The sequence below is a fragment of the Haliotis rubra genome, unplaced genomic scaffold (genome assembly GCF_003918875.1).
Source record: "Haliotis rubra isolate DU_JTF1 unplaced genomic scaffold, ASM391887v1 Scf1286, whole genome shotgun sequence".
NCBI classification, from domain to species: domain Eukaryota; kingdom Metazoa; phylum Mollusca; class Gastropoda; order Lepetellida; family Haliotidae; genus Haliotis; species Haliotis rubra.
In genome coordinates, this window is record NW_025765210.1 from 157,276 (window position 1) to 182,181 (window position 24,906).

The 24,906-nt window shown below is 39.2% G+C and overlaps 2 protein-coding genes and 1 long non-coding RNA gene across 3 annotated transcripts in view; 2 read left to right on the forward strand and 1 right to left on the reverse strand.

Moving 5' to 3' along the window:
* The window catches only part of LOC124266892 (lysosome membrane protein 2-like), a 39,725-nt gene extending 30,464 nt beyond the window's left edge, over positions 1-9,261 (forward strand). The window contains exons 13-15 of the mRNA XM_046701731.1: positions 348-506; positions 1,834-6,178; positions 6,556-9,261. Of these exons, the coding sequence (XP_046557687.1) occupies positions 348-506; positions 1,834-1,887 (213 nt within the window). The 3' untranslated portion in view covers positions 1,888-6,178; positions 6,556-9,261. The remainder of the gene's footprint in view (positions 1-347; positions 507-1,833; positions 6,179-6,555) is intronic.
* A 2,322-nt stretch (positions 9,262-11,583) lies between these two features.
* LOC124266894 (cell wall integrity and stress response component 4-like) lies at positions 11,584-23,908 on the reverse strand. Its single transcript, XM_046701733.1, has 6 exons — positions 23,794-23,908; positions 23,564-23,680; positions 15,125-15,195; positions 14,393-14,517; positions 12,737-12,871; positions 11,584-11,862 (listed from the first exon to the last, which is right to left on the reverse strand). Exons 1-6 carry the CDS (start codon positions 23,873-23,875, stop codon positions 11,802-11,804), a joined length of 591 nt encoding a protein of 196 aa, XP_046557689.1. The 5' UTR covers positions 23,876-23,908; the 3' UTR covers positions 11,584-11,801.
* On the forward strand, positions 19,614-20,755 carry LOC124266895. Its single transcript, XR_006895890.1, has 3 exons — positions 19,614-19,757; positions 20,276-20,432; positions 20,623-20,755. It is a non-coding gene; the product is annotated as an uncharacterized LOC124266895 (long non-coding RNA).
* Positions 23,909-24,906: the final 998 nt, after the last annotated feature.

Here is a 24,906-nt window from a genome sequence, read left to right on the forward strand (position 1 = left end):
CTGGGGGGATCATCAATTTTGTATACATGTACTAGGGGTCAGCAATTTTGTACATGAACTTATGTTTAAAATTATGCTTAGAAATTATGGGAAGGGGAGGGGGGGTAATTGATTTTGTACATGACATGCAGGGAGGGTCACTTATTTTGTACATATATTTTAGGGGGGGGTATTCACATTGTACATGCTTCTCCATAAAAATCATCATCAGCCCCCTTGCCATACATTATGAACGGTCCCCTAGTTCACTCGTTCCCTCAGTCACTCACTCACTCCCTCAGTCACTCACTCACTCACTTGCATGGTACGAAATTACGAATGATGTATAATTAAATATGAAATTGCAGAGTGCGGCTATAGATGAAAAGTCTGCTGCCAAGTTCCGCGAGAAGGTGCAGGAACCTATCAAAATCACTCAGGCTGTGCAATATGGCTTGATTACACTGGGAGCCTTCATCCTCGTCTGTGTCCTCTCCGTCGTCATCCGCAGAACCATGTGTCCTACTGTGAGTACATTGGGCAATCAGGCGATAAACCTTTCGTTTTTTAACACAGAACTCCGCAGTATTCCAGCAATGTGTTGCCAGTCAGTAAATAATCGAATCTGGACCAAACAGTCCAGTCAGGGACATCATGATAGTATGTGTGACTATCGATGCTTTAGTAATTGACTTCTGTTGATAAATGCACAGCGCAAAATACAGGAAATACCAGATACGTTCACATTGATTTAGAGTCATCCGCCCCTGCAGACTTACAGCTTCATTGAGTTTGTTTTAACTGTTTACTTGATCTGGGTTTCAAGTTTCTTGTCAGTTACTAGAAGAGACTGAAAATTCTTCAACTTGTGTTTTTTATATATATAAACTAAACATTCATCTGGAACATGTCTTCAAATGAGACAATTCAAGGAGAAAAAAACTATTACAAGTTGGTCGCTATCGCAATTGTATGTTGCAATAGCAGTGTAGGAAAGATAGCCCGTCCCAACGTCCGAGACGGGTGAATTTTGTGGAGGACAGGTTAAAAAAACAGTCAGTTTTAGCAAACCAATGACATAATCATTATTATATTTTAACCTTTTTGAATATTTACTGCCAAAAGATACTAGAATAATCAAACATATAAAATTATCGCAAACGAAATCGATGAGATATGTTTGCTATAAGAACAGAGTTCTCTCCCTTAGCTTCTTGAAACGAGTTTAGTAAGGAAGTGCGTGATTGGCCGGTTGTCACAGAATGAACGAATAGGAAAACGTGTTTCTTGTTTCCCCCAATTTCAAACCAAAATGGCGCGACCCTCATCGGTCGGTCTGCTGCTATGACTGAGCGAATTTACTCTTATTTTAGTCAATGTTGAATGTGCAACTGGCAAGGATGCTGATTCAGACTATGACTCTGACTTTTCAGATCTTCATAGAGATGTTGATGACTTGTCTGAAGACTAGTTCTGTCATGTTGTAACCAGATGATTCCTCTAGGAGAGATTTAACAGTCCAAGCTCTGTGTGTGCATATTCAATTATGGCTTAAAATAAAACAAACCAGTTTTAAGTCTTGAAATGGTGTTTTATTTATATTTGGAGGACAGGCTAGATTTTGGCAGGACTGGTAAAAAATTTGACCAGCCAGTCCTGTGGACAGGCTAGATTTTCTACATCTTTCCTACACTGGCAATAGACTTTTGTTATCGCAATAGTTGTTTCCCCTCAATAGTCCCCGAGTAGACATGGTAGATCAACCCTTTGTGCTTTCGTGACATGTTCTGAGCAGTAGCACTCTCTCACATATTAGTCCGATGTATTGATGACATTTCTTCATTTCCTTTCCAGAAGGACATTCCCCTTCATGACCTTAGTAAAGAAACAGATCCTCTCTTGAACTAGTTGAAGAAGAGTGCTTCTTGAAGGTCACCAACGTCCAACTTTACAGTTGATATGAAAACCGCCGACAAACTTAAGGAGGGACAAGAAGTCCAAACTTCTACTCAACAAACTTTACTGAACTCTTCTATGAGACATATTTTGTTATCAAACAGTTATTCATCTGCACATGTTTCATCTGAAGGAACAAAATATCAAGCAATATTCGATTTAAGTGATCAAAAGTTGGTTTGGAATATTAACATCATTTGTACATCACTTGGAGTGCTATAGAATACACAATAGATGTATGCAAGGCCAAAGCACCAACATAACTGTTTCTGGTATTCTGAACCCTCAATCTTGCTATATAAGGAAACTCCATCAACCTGGACTGTTGTATTTCCAGAATTATCAAATTTCTCCAAACGAAATATTTGATGGTCGAGCTAGACTACTTTTAGATTTAACCATGTTTTGTTGTCATTTTAAACTTAATGCTGTTTGTTGGGTTGCAAATCTGATGTTACATGCTTAAATCTACAAGAACCTAGTTCTACATGAAACAGAATGTGTATTTTGTAATTGTGATCAGCTACCTGAAGTGCTAACAAACAAAGATTTGCCTACCTGTGTGTTGGATGTGTGATTATGGAGAAACAATTATCTTTCTGTTTTTGATTGTTCTACTCTTCAGGTAACGTCAGCCTGGAGATATGATGGCCTGTGTATAAACAAGTGGTTGTTGATTCATTCAGCAAGATTTATGGAAGTATGTCTTGTGTGTAACTGCTGCATTCTTCTTTTTACATTGTCTTTCAGTGCCAATATTTTCAGCTGCTCCAAACATGGTGAAGATTCTCAAACATGACAACATCAACAAAACTATCAGACATATTTGTTCAGCCCATAATGAGACAAATTTGACATTTTGTAGCATGGCAAAGAGGCTCCCTATCTTCAATAGTTCTTTGTCCTCTTAACCAGTGTGTTTGAAGATTTTCGACCATTTTGAAATTGCGTAAATAGCACAGTGTTATCTGATCATAAAATCAACATATGTATGAACAGAGACCGTATAATCTATTATAATCTCTGGTATGAAGCAGTATAATAACAATACCAGGGAGAAAACAAAACAACTGCTGATTTTATCTGGTCAAAGATTCCACACAACAGAACATCTGGCATTATTGCACTGGGCCAACTTGTACAAAGTGATCTTAAGACTACCTATAACGGGAGTTACAACCCTCTAAGTGCAAGGTTCGTTTTGTGCAGTTGGACCTAGGTCAGTGATTTGAGGGTGAATTCTTATTCCCTATTGGAAGTATGCAATGAAAGTTGTTTTTTAAGGCTTTGGAAGGATTAACTGTAATAACCATCTCATCCTTCAGGGTACCCCTCTGATGTTGGGCGAACGTAGACACATTTCAATCAGAGATTTGCTACTATGTATCAATGCCTTTAGCCCTTGTGATATCTTTGAGAAAGGATAAGTGGTTGGCTGTGCAGTGAGTAGTTGTAGATGCAGAATTGCGTGCATCTTGATCTGTGATATTCTTGGATTTGAACAGTTCAACGTAGTGACTGCACTGTGAAAGCATTGTCTTCTTGACTTCAAACTAGCACATATTGTTGTCCATTAAACGGCTCAATAAATTAACATATATTAGATTTTCATCCCAACCTGATATCACTGCTTTTATTTCCCAAACTTCTTGACTTGATGAAATACAATACATAGTCCAACCAAACACATTTCTGTGAATCAGAATCATTGGAAGTTAGTGTATTCAGATTCGTCAGGCATTTTTTGGTAAAGTTTCAAACTTATATAAAATGACTCCCACCTGCCTCTTAAAACAGGAGTTGGGATGAATATCTAATACTTTGCTGCTGCCCTTTGGCTGCTCAATATTCCAACCAGTTTCTTGTCTTTCAATTTGACTTATACATGTCAAAGGTGCTGTTCCAATTTGTGCTTAGTCAGTAGGCCTGTGACAAGCTATTTTTTCATCTTGAACAATAATGGCTCAAATATGTAAGAACTGAACTATCTGTGGATGTAAAACAACATTACTGTGAAAGATTGAAATCTTTAAAACATCATGCATGGCTTACCAACATGGATGACATGTTTTTACAAGGGAGATTATTCAGTATGTAAATGAGAGTTATCTGCTCTTGCTTATCAAGACTCTTGTCATGATGTCTCCATCCATCATTTAGGTTGGTGGTGTTGTCATGGCAATGTATATATATATCTACATGGATGGCTTCACCTTTTGTCATATGTTCAACTTTGTATTACTTAAACTTGTAGATTAACCATGATACTCTTTTGCCAGTATGTTTTGTTTTTTTGTTGTTGTTTAAAGTCGCACTCAGCAATATTCAAGCTATATGGTGGTGGTCTGTAAATACAGTCTGGACCAGACAATCCAGTGAACAACAGCATGAGCATGGATGTATGCAGCTGGGATATGGTGGCATGTGTCAAATAAGTCAGCGAGCAAGAGCATGGGTTGCTGAAGACCAATTCTTTCCTGGATCTTCAATGGCCTTGGTCAGTACAGATCGCACATACTCATTTATTTCTCTTTTAAAGCATGAAAGTGACCTATTATGAAAATGAAGCTGTACATTATGTTTTTGTGTGTGATGGTTATCACTTTTAAGTCAGTGTTTTAAAAACATGTTAATTTGGATTACTTTCTTGCAAAGAAATATTCGTGTCAAGTTTGTGAGTATTTATTGAGTGTAGTAAATGTTTTGAAGTGAAATGTTGTTTCCATATTTTGAGTGACTGACCTTTCAGTAATCCAGGAAGACTTTAATTTTGAAAACTTACTGATAATTTGTTTTAGAAAATACTCAAATAATATTTCAAATAGTTCATCACTTACTTTTATGAGAACTGTAAAGTTACTTATATTATTTTCTAATTCAGTTAATCAATATGAAATAGAGAATTATGATAAAGAGTATTTTTTCAATAATTTATATACCAATATTCACTTATTTTGATATTCAGTAATCACCATGGTTACATCCGTCCTGTAATTTGATTCCAGTGCTGTCAGAGTTGTACTTGTTCTTCTGCAAGTCTCAGTGAAAAAGTCATTGATATGCTGAAAAGCCCTTTTTGAGAAATGACATATGGCAGACTTACTATCTTACTTTTTCTTGCTATCTGTATATTTTCTGTATGTGTCGTGCCTTGACAACCTCTGTGATTCTTTGGTACATATATGTGTATAAAGTGTCTCTTCTGTCCTATTTTCACATTGAATATGTACAGTTTTAAATATAAGTTGTCAATTATTAGGTGGAATTTCTGAGTGTAATCTTGTTTAGAATTCTTCCATCCACTCTGGGAGCCTCAAACCATTTCAAGTTGTAAAATATATTCACAGCTGGGAGTTGAAATATAAAACAAAACATTCCAGATGTTGATAAATATGATTGATAGACAGGGGAGAATACAGCTTTTTGAGAAAAGAGGGGGTTCATCTTCACCCATTATCACGAGAGTTTCAATGGTCATTTATAAACATTCAGGACAAAAGGGGCCCCTGCACACACACACACACCCCTCTCTGGATCCGCTTATGATAGATGTGTTGGTGGATGTTACACTTACGTTCAGCAATTTGATGTGCAGGGTTGTATCCCTTGAGCTACACTCCTATGATTGTGTAACAGTTTATCTGTGTCATTCAGGAGAAGCAATCCTGTTGCTTGTCTTCATTCTTCTTGGTATCTTTGTAAGAGGTACTATATGCAGTGTCCGAAATCTCCACGGTCACTGGCCCGGCTGGATAGTGAATTTTCATGGGGTCATTTTGTAAATATATCACTCTCTCCGACTTGTTAAGTTGTAGTACACTTATAAATCTTGTGAGATTATGGCCTGATAAAATGTTCGTCATATTAGCAGCTTAATGATGAAACCCATGTCATGCCGACAATATCTTACTCTCATCTATTTGTAATCTTTTGCTTAGTTTCTACATTGAAATTCCGGGCTAGTGAATTATTTTTTTGGCTAGTAACATTCAGGCATAGCTGGCCCGGCTGGCTGTATCATGACTTACTGTCCGGTCTAATGTGTTGAAATATAGCATTCTGTTTGATGAGAGACAGATGCTTATTGCTTCATAAGAAAAACTGATAGAGCACATGCATTTCCACTGATTCCAGTGTAACAGAATTGTTTCTATTCTGTGAACACAGGGTCAGAGTATTTGTGAGTTTTAGGGTCTCTCAGGTGACTCTTGAGGACTCTCAGGTGACTCTTGGGGACTCTCAGGTGACTCTTGGGGACTCTCAGGTGACTCTTGGGGACTCTCAGGTGACTCTTGGGGACTCTCAGGTGACTCTTAGGGACTCTCAGGTAACTCTTGAGGACTCTCAGGTGACTCTTGGGGACTCTCAGGTGACTCTTGGGGACTCTCAGGTGACTCTTGGGGACTCTCTGGTGACTGTTGGGGACTCTCAGGTGACTCTTGGGGACTCTCTGGTGACTCTTGGGGACTCTCTGGTGACTCTTGGGGACTCTCTGGTGACTGTTGGGGACTCTCAGGTGACTCTTGGGGACTCTCAGGTGACTCTTGGGGACTCTGGTGACTGTTGGGGACTCTCAGGTGACTCTTAGTGATTGTTAGGAATACTCATGGGGACTCTCAGGTGACTCTTGAGGACTCTCAGGTGACTCTTGAGGACTCTCAGGTGACTCTTGAGGACTCTCAGGTGACTCTTGAGGACTCTCAGGTGACTCTTGGTGATTGTTGGGAATACTCATGGGGACTCTCAGGTGACTCTTGGGGACTCTCAGGTGACTCTTGGGGACTCTCAGGGGACTCTTGGGGACTCTCAGGTGACTCTTGAGGACTCTCAGGTGACTCTTGAGGACTCTCAGGTGACTCTTGAGGACTCTCAGGTGACTGTTGGGGACTCTCAGGTGACTCTTGGGGACTCTCAGGTGACTCTTGGGGACTCTCTGGTGACTCTTGGGGACTCTCTGGTGACTGTTGGGGACTCTCTGGTGACTCTTGGGGACTCTCTGGTGACTGTTGGGGACTCTCAGGTGACTCTTGGGGACTCTCAGGTGACTCTTGGGGACTCTCAGGTGACTCTTGGGGACTCTCAGGTGACTCTTGGGGACTCTCTGGTGACTCTTGGGGACTCTCAGGTGACTCTTGGTGACTCTCAGGTGACTCTTGAGGACTCTCAGGTGACTCTTAGTGATTGTTGGGAATACTCATGGGGACAATCACAACTGCTCCTGCAAAATCTCTGATCCCGTAATAATTTTGATTGGGATTTCCATGTTTTTGAACAAAACTAAGCAAAGAGAACTGAACTATAGATAATTTTAACTTTGGTGTCTTATCAAAAATGAAATGTTAGTTATATGTTACTGTACAGTGGCGGACCCAGAGACTCCCTGAGGAGCACTTCCCCTAACCTTCGGACTTCATGATCCTGGATCCTGTTGTACATATGACTAGGAAATTAGTTTTCATGGCTCATTGTACTCAAATTGTTTACAGTCATATTTGTGTCTACTGAAGCATGTATGTGCTATTGTGTGGTGATTTTGAATATTACCTGTTATGATGTAGTTGTCACTCTATGCTCGGACTAATGCTGGGACTGAGCCCGGGTTGTTGACTGTATACTATACCTGTGTTGTTAGATTTGAACTTTGTGAATTTTGACGTTGCTGATCAATTATTGTTAACTAAATATCTATTGATTATCAATAAACATTGGAGATGTAACTTTGAACAAAAATGCCAAAAATTGTCTGAAACAAATGAACATATTTCACCTCACAGGTAAGTTGTGACATGTTTTCCATGGATTAATAACAAAACAGCGTCTTCAACATAAGTTGGAAGCAACCCTTGTTTAAATACCTAACTTTGTGACTAAATCAAAACATTATTCTATCACAAAGGTTTATGTATGATATTATCATGAAATAATTTTCATATTGATGATCATTTAAATTTTTTCCTATGGAAGACATTTCGGATTTGTTGAAGTTGATTCTGAACCATGGATTCACTAGCCATTTTAATGGTGCATTTAACAAGCAAAACTGACAAAACTTATGGTCATTATTTCAAGTAATTCAGAAGTTACATGTGAACCATAACATATCTGTAGTGGGAGAAATTCTTTATGTGTTTTAGTATCTCCATTATTCCCCAAACTTGGCTATTTTGGTGCAGAGAGCTGGTGCTTTTTGAGTTGATTTTTGTATGTTTTTGTTGTGTGATGCCTCTGTCTAGTCAGTGGAACTCCGGGTCGATTTACAGATTTCAACTTGTTTTTTATCGGAAAGACAACAAATAGCACCTTTGTATTCAGCTTCTACAAGCTGTTGTAAACAGGTGGTTCAGGGGAATATGGCTGCTGATGGCTTGTGGATTGTGCATGAGGATAGTATATGTTTGTGGTGATGGTGTGTGTGTGATGATGGTGTAGGCGAGGGATGGATGGTTGTATGTGAGGAGGAATGATGTATTAACGTCAAATGAAAGGTTACATCAAGACTTAATATGTATTGTGTAAAACACATTTTCATTTTAATATTGTCATTTTACTTATTTTATATACTTTTTGCTGATAACTGTCAGTTGTGTTGCTTATCATTTCAAAGTTTGCATATGTTTGTTGATATCCTTTGTTTGACTTGCTTGTTGATATGGGCATGTTGCTTGAAGACTTGGTAACGTAAGGGTCAACATTTTCACCTATACATGTGCAGGTTATATTAATTGGTTTATTATATTTGACTTCTTTATCTTTGTTTGCAGTATTGCATTATGGTACACAGGTTGGAACACAGGGTTCAAATGTCAGGTGAACAATTTGGCTGCACTGCTTTTTTATTACTTTACATTTTTCTGAAAACTGATGAGGGTTGTAGAATGTTTTATCTGTATATTATAACCACACTGCAATACCAAGAAACACAACTGTGCAGAATGTCACCTGGAACTTTTAATACAGTTTTAGTTATCAGGTATATATTTTATGGATAACACAGTGCTCAAATGACCTGAGAAAACTTTATTAAAAACAATTCAGTATCAAATAAATGGCTTTTAGAGGCAGGATTGAAAGTGTTGTGCCAATTCCGGAGAAACCTATTTTTATCCTTACCTATGTTTCGCCTTGTTATCCCCCTGTATCTCTCACATGTGCTATAGTGCTTTGATCAAGTCGATGCCTTAAATGGCAGTGTCCTGAGTGAAAGTATTGTCCTGTTCTGTCCTGTCAGGAGGTTAGGAGTCTTTTAACATGCCCAGATCTCTTTTGTTTGAATATCTCCACAGAGAAGAAGATGGTATTCAATCCTTTAATTGGAATTTAATTTACGAAAAGGACCCTGACCAATTATTAATTTGTTGGTGTGTTAGTTGCATCCTCTAAGCAAGACAGGAATCTGTGATTATAGGTTTGAATCCCAGATTTTCTAGGGCCCCGTAGCACCCTACCAGTGCCCCGTAGCACCCTACCAGTGCCCCCCAGCACCCTACCAGTGCCCATGAGTATCACTGAAGTGGTAATAGGACTTGCATCACTTTGGACCTGCCTCCTGCAAGCTCAGGCATGGTGATGCAGTAATATGTTTGTTTAATCACTTCTAACATAGGAATTATTTTGAAAAGGTATCGTTTCTCTCCTGCCATCTGATATTTTGGGGTATTCCCTTATTGGTTCCATAATTGGTTCCATTTGAAAATGGCAGAAAATGTCATTGATTAAAAATTCTTTGAGATCAGTCCAACTGGAATTATGAAATTGTAGCTTCCTTATTTTGTTTACGGATGAACTTGTTAGGTGTGCTTTGTTATATTATAGATTTCATTGTTTTACACTGGTGTTTGGCAGTTCTCTAGTGAATGTTCTGAGACAAATGGTCCTGTTGAATTTGCAGAATTCTATTCTACGACCAGAAAAATAGTTTTAGTCGTCTGCTTTAGACACAGACCCCATGTTACATTTCATGACCTTATATATAAATTGGTGTTCGTTTATGTTATTGGCTTTGTTAGATGTTGCCAACATTCTATATTTTGCACGATATTCTTATGTTCACATTTGGTTAGGAGTGAAATGGTTAACACGTTTTGTTTTGTTTTTCTATGAAATGTCATCCTTCTGGATTAGGTGAAAATCGACACATGATAAATTGATAAATATGATGTGTTATGGTCTGAAAAATGAAATTTCCCGAGTGATGCCATCAAGATTCACCTGTACACATGTGCCATTATTTAATCACATGCTATCTTTTTCATGTATTCTAATATTCTGTACGAATAAAAACCTGTTTGAATGATCAAATACTTCCTTTCAAAACTTGATAAGAATTTGTTCCTTGTAATCTCTGTAGTGGAATTTTCCCTTTGATGGGGAGTTGGGGTACGTCACGCTGAAGATCTGGGTTTGATTCCCCACATGGGTACAATGTGTGAAGCCCATTTTTTGGTGTCCCGCGCAATGCAGCTGGATCCATACTTGCTCACTGACTCCCTTAGATGCAAATGCAAGTCTTCCGAGTTCTACCCCATCTGCCAACTGGCATATAGGCAAAAATAAACCCAGTTGCCTCATACTCAGAACTTTGTTAAAAATAGAAAAGTATTTTTTTCTGTACAAAATTGTGAGAAAAAGTGTATTGAAATTAGTCTATCAACTATTGTCTATCGCGGGAATTGATCGTTAGTTCTCAAATTTGTACGGCGCTGTGAGTTCGCATGCAAACTTTGGAGTTGTTTCCTTTTTATAAAGGGAAGCTACTCTAAATTTAACTTCGGACCTCTAACTTTAGGACTTGGGTCCGAGAGGGAACATGTTGTTACGACATGCAGAGAAATATTTCGGACATATTTTCCCCTGATTTGGGATAGTCTTAGTGGTCAAGCAAAGTTTTATCAAAATGACTGCGCAAGGTTTTTTCGTTCTTTCATGCCTTTGGGGCGGTCGTGTAGCCTAGTGGTTAAAGCGTTCGCTCGTCACGCCGAAGACCCGGGTTTGATTCCCCACATGGATACAATGTGTGAAGCCCATTTCTGATGTCTCCCACCATGATGTTGCTAAAAGTGGTGTAAAACTAGACTCACTCACTTTCATGCCTTTCGGGAGGGGATTTCGCATCAGACTGGGAGTCCCTTATTACCTTCATGTAGATAACAGTGCGTATGTATAAGAGCCGACAATTAATATCCTGCATGTGCCTGGGATTTTTTTGGGAGAAAAGAGATTATGTTTAGTCACTGTTTCAAAACACGTGATTTATTCTGTATAAACGCCCCCCGGCCCTAAAAATGTTCATCCACTACCTGTCGGCTCTCTACTTGTGGAGACAAGATACCAGGCGAGCATTGTATCGTATGATGTCTTTTGTACATTGTAACTAGGCACCGATTGTTCGTTACTAATGGCATGTCCATCGTTGGTGACATCATCACATCTCACAATATACTGGGCGGTGGAATGGGCTAGTTAAGTGTTGGCTCAAGCACGACTCACAAGGGTCCGCACGTCGTACCGAGATGCCTTCTATACATAGACGGAAAATGTCCAGGTTTGATTCCCCCTTTTATGATCAGTGAAATCTACTCCGTGATATTCATTGAATGAAGAGATACGTATTCATCTGTAACTTATTCACACACTCAAAATAACTAGATATCACATATTTGTTTTATTAAAAAAACATTTTTAACGAAATCATCTTCTTGAGACACTGACGGATACGTCATGGTTTCACTCCAGGGAACCTTGAAACCTGTACATTTGGCAGTTGGGATTTACAAGGGCATTCTGTCATCTACATGATGAACTTGGTATATTCAACAGTTGCAATGTCCATGTCTTTGACTACGTTCCGAAATACGTGGCGTAACCATTTAGACCAATATGGACGGACACGTGAAGGTTCTGGCAGTCTGGTGGAGTCTGCAAGCCCAGCTGTAAATGAAAGAATCATGAAATTCTGTAAATGATAAATATCACTTTTTGATTGAAAAACGGCACCAGAAAATTCCAGTCCTAATACGTTTAATTGTCTTTGTTTGTTTGTTTGTTGTTTAACACTGCAGTCAGTAATAATCATGCTATATGACGGCCGTCTGTATATAATCGAGTCTGGACAAGTGACCAATAGTATGAATATCGATCTACCCAATTGGGATATGATGAAATGTGTCAACCGAGTCAGCGAGCCTGACCACCTGACCCCTTTAGTCGCCTCTTACGACAATCATTGGTTACTGAAGATCAATTTTAACCCGGATCTTTACGGGTAGTATTGGTAAGGATTTGAAAGGAACGTGAAACTGTTTGGTCTGTATATTTCCCGACTTGTTTCAGGAAACAAATTAAGATATTATACGAGGGGTGTATAAAAGGCTCTGCAATTCATGAACACAAACTGTATTGGTCCACTTGTTATTCCTCCATTATAGAACTTCTGATTGAACACCAAATTAGTCCGCAAAGGCATAATCGTCCCTAAAACGGCGTCTCGTTGAAATGAGGTGGCGATAATAGGTGTCACTTGGAGCAAGGATTCGATTCCCAACATGAGGTTCACTTTGGTGTCTCCCGCCGTAATACTACTGAACCCGCGAAGATCCGGATTAAAATTGGTCTTCAGCAACCCACGCTTGTCGTAAGAGACGGGATCAGGTGGTCAGGCTCGCTGACTTTGTTGCCACATGTCATCGTATAGCTAGAATATTGTTGAGTACGGCGTTAAACAATTAAGAAACAAAACAAAACGTAATATTAAAGTAGGTTCCTGTGCTACTTAATCCAGGACCAATGAATGACATGAACTTACCTCAATGAAAGGACACATCGGTTGTCCCCTTTCTGTGAGAAATAGCGTCCGGTGTCGAGATGGAGTTTGTAGCGACCCCCAGGGTTCAGGCTTCGACCTTTTAGCAGCTTCATGTGTCCGTCATCCAGGGTACATCTGGATACAAAAAACACACCGTCAGTATAAGCCGCGATCCATTCATCAACTGCAGCATCGGAACCATTGAGGCTCAATTGCTGCAATCAGCGTTCGAAATTAACGTGGGTCCTTAGGCCCGAAGCCGACTGAAAACCACCTGGATCCACAGCTTTTTTTTCTGCAGGTCCTTATGACCGACAGCTTTTTCATCCCCAATAACTAAGAGTATTATTTCCATATTAAAATATAGGGCCTACACTTTCTGATCAGGACCCACAACGTTTTGTGGTTCTGGGTCCTTAGGACCTGCAGCTTTTCAGGGTTAAGTGCGATCACTGGCTGCAATGTTGTTATATGTTCGGCATCAGTGTCATTCCTATGAACTGACAGACAAAAGAAAGTATACACCTGCAAACTAAATAATTTAATAAAACAATATAGTCATCAAAACTTTATAAGTCGAACAATGCCCGAAAAACTGCAGCGTAGGGTCCAAAACACACCTATGGTACATGCATCAAATGCATCACCGCCGTAAAACCATTCTTGCTCCACTTAACAGCCTGACTCAAATATGGGTGTATTTACCACATTGTTAGAATACACCCATGGTGCATTCCCCGATAGTGAGTCCAGTAATATTTAAGAATGTACGCGATGTCTAATATCCGATCTTGCTGCTCACTGCTGCTACATTTTTTGTATCATATTAACGAGTTAACGCATACACGCTCCAGTTCATACAATGGTGCATGTATGGGACGATTTATACGTCTGTTATATACATTAGATGTGCCTTTTTTCCTTTTGAAGTCCAATTTGAATCCTTATGCTTTGGATTTACTGCATTTGCATTCCTTTTTACTAAAGCCTACACCCATGAAGGTCCGGGTTAGAATGAACCTTCAGTAACCCATGCTTGTCGTAAGAGGCGACTAACGGGATCGGGTGGTCAGGCTCGCTGGCTAGGTTGACACATGTCATCGGTTCCCAATTGCGCAGATCGATGCTCATGCTGTTGATCACTGGATTGTCTGGTCCAGATTCGATTATTTACAGACCGCCGCCATATAGGTGGAATATTGCTGCGGCGTAAAACTTAACTCACTCACTAACGTATTAAGACAACTTCATCAACTTCAACACAAGCCATCATCCGGGTGTCAATGTCAGTGTAACGCAACCCACACTGGTATAGAGAGATTAAACCCTGCCGCTCGAAAACGTATGACGTCCGAAAACGTAGGATCCGACGATAATGTTACAGCCTTATCACGACGGTAATTAGTCGAGTCTATGGCAGACAAACTAGTGATGATAACACAAGCAACGTCCCATGCCGAGGGGGCCCACCCAATGCATCCTTGTAAAACAAGTCACCAAACTTGATCCTCCCGTCTATTTATTATGACAAGCAACATAGTGCTGAACAACTTTTCCTACCAACAGGACTTGTGTAAGTCGACTATTAGATATATTAGAAGTTACATACATATTGAGCTGCAGAAAGTATGCAATGAGATGGAATAAACGTTTCACCCTTCTTCCACTGCCTCCCAACCCTTCTTTGTCGTCTGCTCGTACAGAGTGACCGGAAGTGATTTTGCTGGGCTCCCGGAAGTGGTGTCGAGAACTTGCAGTAGAAAGGTTGGTCTCACTGAGATCTGTTAAAAACATATGAAATTTATTTAGATTTTGACAGTAAGTTGAATTAAATTTTTCACCTTCTTTGTGATCAAAATGTTAGCTGTTGCATGCGTAGATATATCCACCTATATGAAAGTTACAGATATTGTGCATCATACTGGTTTTACGAAACTCGTGTCGGAATTCATGTATTCCACGAACGAGAATATAGGTAAAACATAAAATGAAATCTTAATCGAGTATAGGAAAATCGATATGATGCACATCATTTCTTAATTACCCAGTATGTTTTTATCGTTCCGAGGACTTCTTAAGAAATTCAAGAAATGCACTGTTCACGACTTAGTAGAAACGTCAACAAACTTGATTATCATCTACAATGACGTCATTCCGACCGTACCTCATAATAAGATTCGAATGAAGTCACTAGTCAATGTCCGAATGAAGTTAACTATACACTGGTGTGCGTGAAGCGATATTTTGCACTGTACTATTTCTATAAATTAGGTTAACACGATGGATAATGGGTTCAATCTTTTAAATGTCTAACACATATTATGTCTTGCAGAGATGCCTCTAAGCCTACTACAGGGAGACGCCACAAATCGTAAGTACTATACTCACATGCGACGTGAATGTCTTCATTTTCCCTTCTGTCTTGCCACCAGGAACCGGTTCCACCTCTACAGCGGCGTCTGAACAACAAACACTCATTTTCTCACCAAATTATCCCCAAATCAGTAAATCACGACGTCCTCTCGTGCAAGGTGTTTATCAAGACCCACACAACAATCTCTCACCAAGTTCGATTTTTATCTCACCTGCTCTAAGAGCCATAATACCGGCAGTGACGAATGCGATAGTTGTTTGATATGGACTATTCAATAGCTATCGATGTTGATAAAGACGACGGCTTTGACGTTGTAAACACCATGGTCCGCTATGCTGGAGGAGTTTACGTAAGCCCCCTGGCCAACAAGGTCAATTAACATGTTCAAATATTTTACATTCCCCAATATAAGGTTTCTTTAATGGGCCGCTCTTGCGACAGGGTCGTTTTTCTGATACGGTCTTGACTCTGAATGGTGCGGGTGATTTATTAATATCGGGTTATTGGTTCGGGTTATCGGGGCTGTTTTGTTGTTGAAAGCAAACTTCATGCATAAATACAAATGAATGGCTGTGAACTTTCCGGTTCAGGATTATATTTCCACCACTAAAACCCGTTCTACCCAGCAGGCGGTATGTTTTACGGGCAACGCGAATATAAACAAATATTTACCTTGCTCAGTCTGTATTGGAAAGAAAAGGGCTCATATAATTCCTGTGTCAAAGAGCAATTACCTAACGGAACAAACAACCCGGTCATATCCAATATGTTGTTGGATATGAGACATACAGTGGAGTTGACTCTTTGTTTTGCTGAGGCGGTAGAGTTCCCTTGTATAGTTTTTGGAAATAACACTCGACCCTTATCTTATGATTTCCTTCGTATTTTCATGACTGAGTTTTAGAGTGCATGTTATGGTGGTCACACGACCACGTGATTATTTGTTTTGTTTGTTTGTTGCTTGTCTGGATCTACGCAATTGGGATACGATGACATGTGTCAACAAAGTGAGCAAGCCTGTCCACCCGATCACATTAGTCGCCTCTTACGACAAGCACGTTACTGAAGACCAATTCTAACCCGGATCTTCAAGGGTTCGGTCTGTATGTACTGCATTGGTTTCTAAACAAATGCTGATCTGCTACAAATTCGCCATTTTTATCAAAATTAGAGCTACATACTATTTCCTATTTTTGATGATAATCCTAGCTTAAGGCGTAAATTTAACTAATATTTGTATCATTGTATTTTGAAAAATATATTTAAGAAACGTAATATTGACATTATATCAGGATAGTATTTGAACAAGACAAACCTCAAAGACACATACCCAGACGGATGGCAATATCATTAAGATCAGATATTACACACAGATGAGATTCTGCTTCTGGATGTGACAAAGATTGGCGTATTAGAAACTTCCCCTAACGTGACCTCCGAAAGAAAAGTTATTCAGAGAGGTATTGCACAGGATTAATACCACAAACTCATTAAAAGCACATCTTCCCTCCGCTCTTATACGAAGATCTCGACATCAAGTAAAGTATACCTGGAGCTTCCTATCGGAAGGACTTGAGGTCTTGAGCCAATCAGATATCGTCTATTCTAGACTATCTGGCTTCATTTCTTTGCCGGAAAACAAGTTTCATTTGTAACGAAAGAATACAATCATACCGGGGCCAAGGGGTCGACAACAGTTCAGTTTACTTATTTAGTCAGTTAACTCCCTTTCTACGGGAAGATGAAGACAAACCATACATAACTCGAATATTCCTTCGATGATACTCCTTGGACGTGCATCCTATACGGAGATCAGTGATGACAAGGCGTATGACTAATCTACAATTATCTTCATTAACATTCGTGATCACTCGTATATTCCGATTATTTAAAGTGAGTTTAGTTTTACGCCGCTGTTAGGAATTTCCCAGCAATATGACGGCAGGGGACACCAGAAATGGGCTTCACACATTGTACCCATGTGGGGAATCGAACCCGGGCCTTCGGCGTGACGAGCGAACGCTTTAACCACTAGTCTCTCTCTCTCTCTCCCTCTCTATCTATCTATCTATCTATCTATCTATCTCTCTATCTCTCTTCACTCTCTCCATCTCTCTCTCTGAACTCAGTAGCTCTCAGATAATATTTCTTCATCTCCACCAACCATCAGTACTGTCTCCCTTGACTCCATTTCATGGTAATATCTGCTCCTTGCATGAACGTGATCAGAAACTATGAATTGATGTATTGATTGGTCATCGATTGAGGTAATCAGGATTACTCAGCGTCAAATGGCATTGTTATCTGTCATTGTTGGAGGCCATTGCCATGGCCACTACTGACCTAGCTGTCGACAGAGGTAAAAGGAACGGAAACAGAGACTGTCCATTACTAAAGTACTGTCGGAAATAGGAAAAAAACTGTTGTTTTTCACATTTATATCTACAATTTATGTAGTTAATATGTGAAAATGTGAAATATCTGTTAAACTGAGTTCGGCCTAAATACAATCTCAGTGGTAGGGAGATAGGAAACGTGTAAAAAGGACTTTACTGAGGAGAGATTAGTGCAGAAATGAGCAATGCGGGTTTTTTCTGTCCAAAGCGACTTATTTGGAACAGACCATGGCTTTATGCAAATTAGAGTGCGATGATATTGCATACAAAGATCAATACTCATTTTGAAATTAGACCTACCTTCATTATAAACGATAGCTGACTATCTTTAATACTGAAAGTATTAAGGATGTAACATATGTTATATTTGGGATGTAGCTTCCATGGAGTCTCACTATCACTATAAAAACAAACAGGTAGGAAGGGTCGTCTCAAAAGCAAAACCAGGACGGGTGTCGTTTATGGTGGTTGGGGTCGAGCTGGGGGATAGATATATCAGCTAAGATAAGAATGATAATCCTTTTGGGGAATTAAACTTGGGAAGTTAACGGCATGTCATAACAATTTACAAATAATATCCAGTCCTGTCTGTCTTCGGTGGTCATGCAACCTATATATTTGGAGACATTTAATACGATGGATGCTTTTAGCTTTTCTATGGGTATCATACTCTTTTACATAATTATCTCAACATAAACTTTATGAAAGAAAACACGTAAGATGTTAATCAATAGATGAGACATATTCAGCGCACAAGAAAAAGCATAAAATATCTTCGAGATGACCCCTTGTGCCTGTAGGCAGCACATGCATTTCATGCCAGGTGAGTCGACGGTCCGTCGTCATACCTAGCTGAGCGACCAAATTGCCATCTATAGTCTGATCTAAGTTTTGCGCGATTTTACGAGTAAACTTGCTTTTCTGGATATCCTATTACGCATCCCACTGAACGCCCAGTTAGTCCGATGTGGGTTATTTTGACATATGCTATTTGCAATTGTGTAAATATTAGGGATACAGAGTAACAGCCTAAAAACAGTTTTTTCTTCTATTTCCGACTGTACTTTAGTGTTCTGTGGCAGTAGTTTCAATTATAATATAAGTGATGCATTATAAGAACTATTTATTTATATTTACAATGAAACAAAGAAGATATTCTTATTCGAAGGCCATTTACATGTGATTTAAACGGGTATCGTGGCTGTATTTTAAACCGTAAGTTTGCAGTGTTTCTGGTAGCTGTGATCATAGTAACAGTGTGTGTGTGTGTGTGTGTGTGCGCGCGCGTGTGTGTGTGTGTAAGCGCGCGCGTGTGTGCGTGTGTCCCCGCACAACACATTTTTTTTATATTTAATAGATTTTATACGAAAACAAGGAGCATCGCATGATGAACGCAGAAACGCTTTAAATTAATAAACACAAAATGTATAGACATATGTATTAATCAGCTAACTTTTTACAGTGTTTGTAGACCCCTATTTGAAAGATTATAGAATCACTATTTGATTCATGTTTATTATTGATCACAAGAGGCTGCAGTTCGTGAATAGTTCATGAAATACATAATTAAAAAAGGTTTATTCGTAGTCTGAAAATGTGTATGCTTAAAGGCACTATATCACACCACACCACAATACTATCAGCCCTCAGGGAAGCTACCATATAATTTATTCCCAAAATATTACGTATTTAGATTGAAATATTAAATTAAAAGTTCGAATGAATTAATGCAACGTTGCATTAAATCGACTCTCGCGCCCTCTACCGGCCGAACATTATTTCAAGCGAACCCCATAGAGTTATGTCCCTTGGAGCGCTCTTTGCGAATATCCTCCGCACGACTTGTGATAAGCTGGGCCCCGTCTCGCATGTCGCATAATACAAGCGTTCGAAATACCTGCGTGCCCGACCGCCCGGGACGGGTTATTTTCAACACGGACTGCCAGATTCCCAAATCAGGCCCTCCTATCTATTTGACTAAAAAGAAGCATTATTGGATGTAAAGTAAACTATAATGTGTGTTTAGCTACCACATGCGAAGGAATAGCATTAAATGTGTTGTGAATGCAGCAACTATCGCTGTAAAAGCGGTTGGCATCAGGCACTATACAGCCGCTATTGGAACCTAAAGCATCGGCAGCCGAAAACTTTCGGTCATCTCCGATAATTTCCGCGTTTCGCCGAACAACGCCAACACTTCCTGTCGTCACAGCGAGCGAAAAATGGCTGCCGACAGAGGAGAAGAGAAAGGGTAAGTGTTTCAATCAACGCTTAGCTCCACATACTGTAATTCTGATTTAGAAGGTAGTGTGCATTGAACGCATGTTATCATCCCCTTTGATAGCAATACTTCATCTTCGTAAAAATGTATTTTGTGTCCGTTATCTGCGTTTTTGTATGGAAGTCGAACGGATTTCAAGTTGAGGTCGGCGGAATGAGGCTACCAACCTCCTTCGCTTTGAATGAATTCTTATATGGCTTTTGAAAATTTATCGTGAGGGATTCAGTGAGGAGTAAAGTGAGACTCAGTGTGAATATGGTATTCGGGGTTACTACGGACGATGACGACTTGAGCAATATTTTCATTGACTGGCTACGTCGGAGAGACCGCAGTTGTATTTTGTCCCATACTTGTAACGTATTCATTTTAAAACTGGAAGTGAGTGCGAACAGTATGCATTTTATTCGTGTCTAGTTGTGATTGAACCTATATTACTTTGTGTAACAGATACACTTACCAGACCATCATGTTTGTTTTGAAATACACAGTCGCCGAGTGTGCTGGGATCTGGTGGGCGAGATGTCTGACAGTGTGACCTCCCTACTGTTGCCGAAACTCCGTCGACAGAGATTATACATGGAGTCTGACCAATACCAAAGTCTTCCAATGTGCCAGAGTCACCAGCTGTGATTTTCACAGAAAGAGGTAGATTATTGCCCTTCAGTTTCAGTTCTCTTTGTTTTTCGGATAAATTAGATTGTAAAGATATGTGACAAACATGACACACACATCCCTTTTCATTCCATGTTTAAAATATAACTCATAATAATTAGTTTTGAATAATATTTTTCTGAATTTATTTCATAATGTTATTCTCTTGGTTTGACACTTACAGGTCACAGTCTGCAGAAGTGTTCAAGACTTGAGCAACAAGATGACACAAGTTTCCTGGATGTGTCTCACTTAGATGAGACACCGATCAATCTTCCAGGATAGATGAGACATTGTTTGTTGCAGCAGAGACTGAGCACAAAACCATCTTTACAGTGTGGGACCTGAGGGAAGATTGTCAAGACCTAAGGCTCCTTGAACCTGCAAGTGAGGAGCCACACTAAAGATGTCAAATTCTCATGTGAATTGTCTGGGACGTTTTTCCTTATCAACCAAACGCTGAAGGAACATGTTGCTAAAAGTACACAAACAGACTGGTGTTGTCAAGTGCAAGGTTTGCAGTATAGTTACAACATTTTAGGGTATGGAGCAATACAAGTCTGCTCCATGATGAGCATGCACCCAAATACAGGTTGTGGTAAACTCATAACATAATCTGTCATGACATTTTTTTCATTGGTAGAATGAATGACCATGGCCAGTTGTCAGATCCCAAATCACGTAATTTGGAAACCGACTTATAATTGCCACGATAACCATACCGCCTTTGCTTATTTGAAGTTCATTTGTTTAGATTTAGTAATAGAATTTCCTCAAATCTCTTTTGCTGGTGTTAGAGATTGTAAATTCTTGTTGATGTTGGAAAATACTTGTGCATGCTTGTAATGTTTGTTCATGTGACTTTGTGTTTTGGAAGGATTCTTGGCTAACCAGGTTAGCTATATGATAATGGCAAAGATAACTAACAAATAACTGCAATGATATGTTTAATGTTGTTTTATCAACCATGTTAACTTGTAATAAAGATATATTTACAGCCATATATGAAGTCAAGTGTTTTATTCATTGACAAATCTGAATATGACTTTCTTTGTCCAATGATAATCAGTAGATAAAAATGTCTTATTTTCTGTTTACGTAAGACACAACATCACATCATGTCCAACTTTACAATTCCCATATTTACACATTATGAAAGTGCATATGTAAAAACATAGCAGATTCAACACTTGGACATCTGTTCATCACAGTGGGCAACAGAAAGACCAGCTCTTATTAGTCAGCTTCATCTTGCTTTCCTTGACTTTGTGGCAGCTCAAGACCAGGTTCATGCAGACTTGACATAACCTTCACGGTTTCCTCGCTTGCGATGAGCCTACTGGGGGCATGAAACAAGTGGTCCTGTAATAGGATTGAAGAACACTTTTAGTGGAATGCAATGTGTGTGTGTGTGTCAGTGTGTGTGTGAGTGAGTGAGGGGGCTTAACTTTGTGGAAGGAGAGGACCAACATTATTATACTTGAAAATATCACACCAAGACCTCTGCAAGATAGCAATCAGTTGAAAATTCAGATGATCAAATAGTTAAACCTGTGGAATCACACTGTAAACCATGGCACACTGATCAGTTAGTCATCTAAACAATAAGCTACCACACTGCTAGATTCTACATATTTAATAATGCTATTAATAGTAAAAGTAATGGTAAACAAAACTGTCAGCCAGTGTTTGTTAGAAAATGCCATTAGTTAAACATATATAACTTTTAAATGTCAAACACAACACCAGCCTTCCTAGTGCGGTGTGGGACTTACCTGGTTGGATCTTGTCTTACAATGCTCTCCCCACAAATTTTGGACGTGTTGACATGTAAAACCCACTGGAGGGAAGTGGACAAATCAGCCAGTGACAGAAGGAATTTCTTGAACCTGTAACAATAAGAAATATAGCAATTTCATGAAGTTAAGAGAGTTAGCGTTTAATCAGCCGTAGCTTTCATTATGGATGTTGTTCATATTCCAATGATCTGTAGTCCACAGAGGAAATTCTAAATCAACTCACCTATCTACCCATATGTATCATCCTGCATCTGTCAATAGCTGATATCCCTGGGTCATCACACGCCTTGAACCACTCACGAACCTGAAATGTGTTTAATATCTGTATACCAAGAGTCCAATTTCAACCAATTAACATGTTAATCAACATTGAGATACCAAATGCATGATCATCATATATTCTAATGCAAGTTACACCTGACTACCTATGAAATAAGTTACATATTTGCGCAATTGATCATGCACACCTGTTAAGTAATTCAGAATTAAAATCAACAACATATCCCTTTTATCAAGTTGTCAGCTGAAAACAGCCATAAACCAACATTCCCGATATTCACAGTAATTTCACTTGGCACAACTGTACTCGAGATCTAAACAAGAACACATTCACTACTACATATCTTAGACACAACATGCTAACACTGAAAAATAAACTGGTACCAATGTGCGATTTGGAGAAATCATACCCGCCTCTCAAATTCACCTGCGCGACGGTCGGGTTAAAATGTAGACATGTATATAATAGAATTTTTTGTGGGCAGGCAAGTTTTGATCAGGGTTGGCAAGTTTTACATCTAACCAGCCCTGTGCTGACATTTTTGGGAGTTTCATACACAGGGGTTCGAATCTCTGTTAAAAATAAATATCTAGACTTTTGCAGTCGCATATTGGTTTTATATGTTATCATTAGCATATATTCCAAATTTGAACGAAATCGGTGAAGAAATGGGGGTTTTTGTAGAAAATTCTACCGCTACACTCGTTACATATTTTACTGCGACAATTATCGATGTACAGGGCAATTTTTTACATTCCATATATGGCAAGTGTTCTCTCTTTGGAAGCTGTTCGCCTCGAAGTTTCAATTATCGATTTCAGGCAAGTCGTAAGGGATAATAAGTCTTTTATTGCAACAATAGGAAGGCCACAATATTGTCGAAAATGTGTGCCATTAAAGTTATCACTGTCATCAGAAACACAAAACTAGTAGTAAGAGTTAATCCGACGTTATACATAATCAAACTTGGTGCTGTATGAAGAAGATTATTCCTATTATTGTAAATAAATTCTGTAGACATCTTTTAAAAATATAAAGTAACTTACTTCCAAGTGTGGATATTATAGCCGTGGCCTCCTCTGTCCCGTTGTCGGTAGTGGAAGTAGTAGCAGTTTCTGTAGTTGCCATCGTTCTGCTTTCTTCCGTCGATGTAGTGGAACTACCTAATGTATATAAGAAATATTTGACAAAGGAAAATTCATCATGACGTGATATTTAAGAAGCCTTATAATGATTGGCGTTACTCGCAACGTTAGACCTATTTACACTTACATACCTGATGATGTAGTCAGATCTGTTGATTGTGACATTGATGATCTGGTAGAAGTGGTCTTGAGAATCGTTGTTGTTGACGTCATCGATGGAGATAACGTCGATCTGGTAGAAGTGGTTTTCTGGAAGAAAAGATTTAATAAAGAAAAGATTATTAATATTATCTTTTCAATAGGGATCGGTTCCATTGATAGGGAAATCTCATGATCACTTTCATCGTTAAAGCATTAACGTGGTTTTCTTTAGCTACGTGGTGTTTCTGTGCTAATGACGCAGTGATACGGTACTTACCATGGGGCAGCGTATACGGTTGATAAACACATTCATGAAACTGGGACGGATTATTTCGTGACATTGAACGGCACTAGATTCCAGGAAAATTGCACGCAAATTGGGAAATGACTTCTGATCTACGACGAATGGCTGGTGCCAGTATTGTGCAGTCACCCGCACAATATCCGGGTGACTGACGTCATCCACCAAGTCCTGACTCTTTGCCCCAAAACAGATCAATTCTCCATCACTCGCATAGCAACGACGAATTGCTCCGTGACACACCGCTAACATCATCATTGACATCAGCATCATTCTCAGTACCATCATCATCATCATCACCATCATCATCATCATCATTGTGCTCGCTCTGAGAGAGAACTACAATTACCGACAGAACCCCGACCCACACATGCTGTGTGTACATCCACTTAACCTCATATGGAGGTATCATCACTGACCACTGACCCTACGTCCTCGTTATACCGTTCACCAGTGGTATAATCCCTTGATTGTTACTATTTCGTTTCAATTCAATATGTATTTCTTTGCATAGACAAATTTCCAGAACTATAACTACCTGGATAGCAGATAAAGCCAATAGTTAGATCAATGTACGTGTTAATCTAATAACGAGGTGTCTTGTAACAAAATACATTCCGACAATCAGTCTCAGGTTCGCGTTATGGAGCTATAATAAGGGATTAAATGTTAAAAGGTTACATTTGGATTTTGTAAAAGGTTGTTAGGGGTTAAGAAATCAACATGTAATTCGATGTTTTACGCAGAGTTAGGTGGTTATCCGCTTTTATGTAAGAGGAAATATAATATGATGAAATATTGG

Bases quoted from the DNA above. Each gene is read 5' to 3' on its own strand.
- LOC124266894 (XM_046701733.1), bottom strand. From the start codon at position 23,875: ATGACGTCAACAACAACGATTCTCAAGACCACTTCTACCAGATCATCA. The intron at 23,681-23,793 runs GTATGTAAGTGT...TATATACATTAG, and splicing joins AGATCTGACTACATCATCAG to GTAGTTCCACTACATCGACG. The intron at 12,872-14,392 runs GTGAAACGTTTA...TTTTGTATCCAG, and splicing joins TGGGAGGCAGTGGAAGAAGG to ATGTACCCTGGATGACGGAC.